This window comes from Propithecus coquereli, unplaced genomic scaffold, assembly GCF_000956105.1.
Source record: "Propithecus coquereli isolate 6110/MARCELLA unplaced genomic scaffold, Pcoq_1.0 Scaffold314, whole genome shotgun sequence".
Classification (NCBI taxonomy): domain Eukaryota; kingdom Metazoa; phylum Chordata; class Mammalia; order Primates; family Indriidae; genus Propithecus; species Propithecus coquereli.
Window position 1 is genome coordinate 3,570,165 of NW_012148775.1, and position 6,118 is coordinate 3,576,282.

Below are 6,118 nucleotides of genomic sequence, written 5' to 3' on the forward strand. Positions count from 1 at the left end.
AGAGAACAGCGTTGAGAGCTAGTGGGCACCGGGCAAGAGCAGAGGATTGCTTGCCGGTTGGCAGAAGCTCCAGTGAGACCCCAGACCCACCCCCTTCCCCCACTCTGGCAGAAGAAAAGACAACTTTTCTGGAGCAGTTTATACAGTAGAGGACAGGGCTACGCTGCTGTTCTAAAAACGGGGGGATTAAGTGAAGATCTCCACACTAAACGGTGAGCACCCCGCCTCTACCTCTTCCCCTACTAGATCCCAAAAGGCAGTCAGTTGGGCTTCCTCCCACCAGGCAGGAGGAAAGTAGAAGGTTTCTCTATAGGGAAACCACCTGCCCCCCAAAACGGCTTATAGATTCTGATAATTGGGGTTCCCACTGAAACAGCCTTATCATTCAACAACGAAGCCCACTGGACAATAAGGACCGCCCATGCACAGATAGCTTTTCAGTGTCACACTCTTTCAACAGACAGCCATCATCAGACAGGATCATCAGATTGTACGGGGAAAGCCTCTCAAACATGAGAGCGAAACCAAAACAAAGAGCAAAAAAGAAAGACAAGGAGTCAGACAATGAAGGGAGAACAAAGAAAACTTCAAATAGTATCGTCAGACAGATGAGAGCAGATACGGCATCCTATGAAACACGATCAGCATGCTATATAAAAGAGAGCATTCGGAAAACAACAAAAGGCTCTTAGAAATTAGAAAGATGACAGCAGAAATGAAAAGTTGAAAAGTTGAAAAAAAAAAAAAAAAAAAGCAACAAAACGCCAAAACTCCGAGAAAGTAGAACAGAAAGATGAAGTGGGAGAAACTGAGAGGAGGAAGGAGAACCTGGAGGTCAGGCCTGAAGGTCCAACCTCAAACTAACAGAAACAGAAGCCAGGCGGCACGTCTCCAAGACAAAGATCAAACAGAGGACCTCTCATGTGTCTGAACTTACTGACCGGAGACTGTCTGAGAATGTGGGGCTAAATTAGGAATACATATTCAGAAAACCAAGCAAACAATGAGGCAATCGCTAACTCTGGCAAACTGAATGTTACATAAGAAAGAAAATAATCATTGTATACTCTGTGGCTTAACCGTTAGCCATATTTAGACCTCATAATGTAAACTCTGAATTTAATCAAAACTGTGATAAACTGTATTGGGAGAACAGGAGAAGAAATAAGTATGTATAAGCTTGGTGGTGGTTGGGGTGATGTAGTGTGTGGACTAAATTCTAATTTTCTCCAGTAATGGCAGTGGATAATGCTGCACACGGAAAAGTCAGTAAACACCAATATAGGCAAATTACGTAGAAATGTAAATAGAAAAATTACTGGAAGAATCCAGAGAGGCTACCTCAGGGGTGAGGGTAGGTGGGAGGGGGTATGGTGGTGTTTCTGATATAAACCTTGCCATACTATTTGACTTCTTAAATGATATACATGCATTGCTTTAATAAACATAAAAATGAAACGAGAGTAATAAAGTAAATGCTGCAACCTTCAGTTAGACTGACCATGAGTCACGGACTCTCAGGGCAGAGGCGGTGTGTGGCAACAGTGCCTCAGGGAGTTAGGTATTATGGGTACTGCTCCAGCGGAGGGCCAGACACAGACGCGTGGCTCATGCACACAAACCAGTAGGACAACCCGAAAGGACTCTTCTGATTCTCTATCATGTTGTAATACTGCTCGAAATAAAAGGCTGTTGGCTATGCCTAGAAGCATTTTGGTTTTGTGGGATTTTACTATCACTAGACCTGACCCCAACAGTCCTGCTCCAATTCAGCTAAGAAAGGAGGGGTGTTTGTCTGTAAAAATTATGCTGGGCTCCCAACAGTGACTCATGGGGCCAAAGTAAGTCTCAGGATGGGTCTGGAACACTGATCAAGTTTTATACTCTGTGGTTCACTGAAGGGTTGCAACGTACACTAGAGGACTCGACACCATGGGACTGAGATGAGTTAGAGAGCAGTTACGTGGCCTGTTCACGAGAGGAATGCCTCTCAGTGGTCACCCTGACTGAAGGGGACTAGCTAACTCCTTAACTGTCCCATCTCAGTAAGACAGGAACTGCCCCCATTCTGCAGAAGGATGAGGATGGCAAGCAGGCCTGGTGCCTCCCCACCCGCATGGGAAGGAAGGGTGATGCCTACTTGCAGGGCGGCCTGGCATTCTTCCACCAGGCCCTGGACCAGGTAGTACTTGGCTTCCGCTAGCAGCTCCTCGATCTCCCGGCGGCTCTCCGGTAAAGGGACTGCCCCGTCTCGAAGGTAGTTGAGTATCGTACCAAAGTGCTTCCCGCACCGGTCAATGAGGATCCAGCCTGCAGGGGGAGGAGGAGGACAGAGGGGCTTGTTACACAGGGGTGCTCCTCTTGTGGGAGGCGCTGAGCACAGCTGGGTTGTCTCCTGGCTCCCTCCGGCTGCCAAGGGAGAGTGAGACCACAGAGAGTTGTGCACCACCTGGCTACCTACCCGCAAAGGCTGACTAGGCCCTGCCCGGGTGTCACTGCCACAGTCTCCGGGCCCTGCTGGCTGGACACTGACCGCAACCCCAGACTACTCTGGTATTCCATTCTGTTGGACACCAGGGCCCCTGAGGCCTAAAAGCATGTTTCTGAAGTACCTTCAAATATCCCTTAGACAACAGCATCACAAGAGGTACCTGGTACACCATACCTGGGTACAATAGGGCAAAGGACCACATCCCAATGACAGGGAGAAGACTTCTGGGATAAAAGAAAAATTATCTAATTCCTCTTCCTACAAAGCTTCCTTCAGCCTCTCAAGTAACACAGCCATTTCTAAGGAAGCACAAGCCTCACTCCCACAGACTGTGACCCCTGGCTCCCAAGGGTGACCCCCAGACACTCATCAGCACCACAGGAAGTCCTATCCCACAACAAGCCCTATCCCACAACAAGCACTCAGCAGATGGTGAACACAGCCCCTGGCTTCAGGCAGCTCAGTCAACATGGGGAACTTGCTTTTACTGGAATGGAAAAAGGTCCCAACTGCTGACCAAATCAGGCACAGTGAAAAATTCTTAGGGGTAAGGGCCAGGAAGACAATGGACTCCTCTGTTTCTCATTGTCCTTTAAATCTTGCTGCTGGCCTAATGGCCTGATATGCCCCACTAGAGACCCTAAGTGTTTTCAAAACTCTTCTACTGAAATGCAAATATCCCTGGGAGTGGTATTTGGAGGAGACAGGACTAGAGCCTGGGAAGAGGAGGAGGTAAGGAAAAGGGAGTTAGGAATGGAACAAACACCAAATATTTCTCAATAGAAAATGTGAAACATTAAAAAAGGAGCCATACAGATAAAAGGGTTATGTCCTGACCTTTCCAACTAGCAGGGCGACCTCAGGCCAGGGGCTTCAGCAAGGCTCCTGCTCCACATTCCAAGTGAGAAAACACCAATGCATGGGGCAGTGAGGAGGTTTAAACTGGAATTAGCCAATTAAAGCCCATTTTCCTTTTCCCTTTGCTCCCAATTTGGAAGAAGAGACCAACTTCCACTCCTAACCCCACTGTGCCCTGCCCTGAGCCCTACTCAGACCCTGGATGGGCATCAGAGGCCAATAAAAGTCAAGAGCAGCAAATGTATCTTTTCCATCCTCCAAGGTTAAAAATCTGCCCACATTCCTCCATCCCTTGCCCCCCAAATCCAACCCTGCCAAGTGTCCTCTCATGGTTTTAGTGCACTATCTGGCATTTTTTGCAATGACCATGAGGAAAGTCGGATATCAAGGCCATTGCCATGTTCCCTTCCTGCAACTACTCAGCCTCAAGTTCCTGGTCCTTTTGTTAAAGAGCTGGACTCCACCCTCCAGAGCCTTCCACCTTGTACTTCCACATGGCTATGCTTTCCTGAGCACGGTGGAAAAATAATCCCCACTGGGCAGACACAATGCGAATGTGCAGCCTGGAGTCAAACCCTGGTTTCAAGGAAGGAAGAGGCTTTCCCAGGGCTGGTAAATCACATCACCCTGACAGTACCCTCCAGATGTTATCCCACCCACTTCTACATTTGAGACAACAAAATATGGAGTTAATAACTTACGCAACTCAGATGCCTACAGGGGCGGGCAAGCAGCATAAATGAATGCAGGCGGGTCAGCCTGAGGCCCTGGTGCCTGACACAGGGGCATGTGCCCTGCCCCCAAGAGGGGCGGGCTCTTCCTGCTCCAGCCAAGAGTGGCCAGGCAGGAATGTGAGCCCAGGGCTGTGGGAACTCTTGTTCCAAGCGATGCCAGAAATCCAGATTTTTCTGTGACTCTCCCAATTTTTAAAGAATGGTAAACTAATTACACACACACACACACACACACACACACACACACACACTCACCAATCTACCATGGGGCAAACAAAACACACCCACAGTTGAAATGGGCCTGCAGGCTACCAGTTTGCAGCCTGTCACCCTCAACCAAGTACTTTTTTTCCAAAAAGCTGACAAGGTGTGGAAAAACTGTATTGTCTTCCCAACACTTTTTTGAGGAAGGCTCATTCCTCTGCATTTTCTACAGATTAGAAGTAGAGTCTCAGAGAGGTCAAGTGACATTCCCAATTGGGGAATGCAGGACTAGATCACAAAGAAAAAGGAACTCATGGGAAAACTCCTTTCACTGGAACTGAAAAGGTAAGCAGAACCTCAGGCTTTAAGAGAAACAGCTGCTCAGGGAAGAAAACGTCCACATTCTGCCTTTGATGCATGGACAACTCAGCTGTGCAGATAGAGTGAGGCCCTGAAATCAATTATCCAAGTGACAGCCTGGAGATTCCATAAACGAATAGGCAGACCGTGACACTGGGCTCCAGCTCAAGAATGCTATCAGGAAATGCTTGCAGGGAAGGAATCAGACTTTGGACAAATAAGGGCAAAGAGGCCCGCACACTCTCCATGAGGTTTCAATTAGCATTCTGACTTTAAATACTTGGTTGCTTTCAAAGCAGGAAGCTTTCCCTTTGAAAGTCAGCTCAAGAGCCTAGCGTGTAGAAAAGCAAATGGAAGTCAAGCAGCTCCTTGCTTGTGGGGGTGTCTTCCCTGCTGCCATGGAGGATGAGGGCTATTCAGGAAGGCCGTCCAAGTCAGGGCAGCCTGGGATCTGACCACCCATTACGCAAGGCTGGAGAGCAGAACAGACTGGGAGGCTCTGGATGGGGCTCTGGGACGTCTCTCAGCAGCGCACAGTGGCTAAGAGGAAAGGCCTGTGTTGGAAACCCAGCTCTGCCACCTACTTGCTAGATGACATTCGTGCTTCTTCATTGAACCTCTCTGTCCAGCAGTTTCCTCTGCTACTAATGGTATCTCACAGGGTTGGCACAAAAATACGATGGGAGAATGTACAGAAGACACACAGTACAAAGCTGGGTCTACTGACAGCACTCAAAAGTAGCTACGGGTCTCTGACAATGAGCCCTTCACACATCTCCTCGTTACTGCTGCAGACCAGAGCAGCAGCAGTGCCCACAGGTAGCACGTTCCAGCCCACAGGAGGGAGTGTGTGTGGCTTTCAGGGCACCAAAAGAGAAGGCTGCTCAGGGGGTCAGAGGGATTGAGCCACCAGGCTCACCTCCTCCCCACCCTGCGGGTATGCCACACGCTTCCTCTCTCCAGGGCTGTCTGACTTCTCTTTTCCCTTCCTTTGCCTCCTCCGGGGAGCCCTCACTGACCTTTCCTTGCCATACTAAGATACTTTTGTGGCTCCCAAACTTGCCTGATCATAAAATCACCCGAGGTACTTGTTACAAATTCAGATTCTAGGAACCTGCCTCATTCCTGAATCAGAATCCTTAGGGCAGGGTCTCCAACCTCAGCACCACTGACATTTTGGACCAGAGAATTCTTTGTTATGGGGAAATTGTCCTGTACATTGTAGGGCATTTAGCAGCATCCCCAGCCTCTACCCACTGGATGCCAACAGCACCCCACTCCCAAGATGTGAAAACCAAAGATGTCTCTGGACATAGCCAAATGTCTCCTGGGGGCCACAAAGTCACCCATAGTTGAGTACCACTGAGGTAGATCAATGATCTAAATGTAAAAACACTGAGGTAGCAAAAGATATTAAAAAAAGCAAAGACAAGTCAAGACTGGGAGGAGATATTTGCAACATAGAACTACA

General features: G+C 48.5%; 1 protein-coding gene across 2 annotated transcripts in view; it reads right to left on the reverse strand.

Moving 5' to 3' along the window:
- The window catches only part of KCTD10 (potassium channel tetramerization domain containing 10), a 29,604-nt gene that overhangs the window by 10,930 nt on the left and 12,556 nt on the right, over positions 1-6,118 (reverse strand). For both annotated transcript variants that reach the window (XM_012650198.1, XM_012650197.1), the window contains exon 3: positions 2,141-2,310. In XM_012650198.1, coding sequence (XP_012505652.1) covers positions 2,141-2,310 — 170 coding nt within the window. The remainder of the gene's footprint in view (positions 1-2,140; positions 2,311-6,118) is intronic.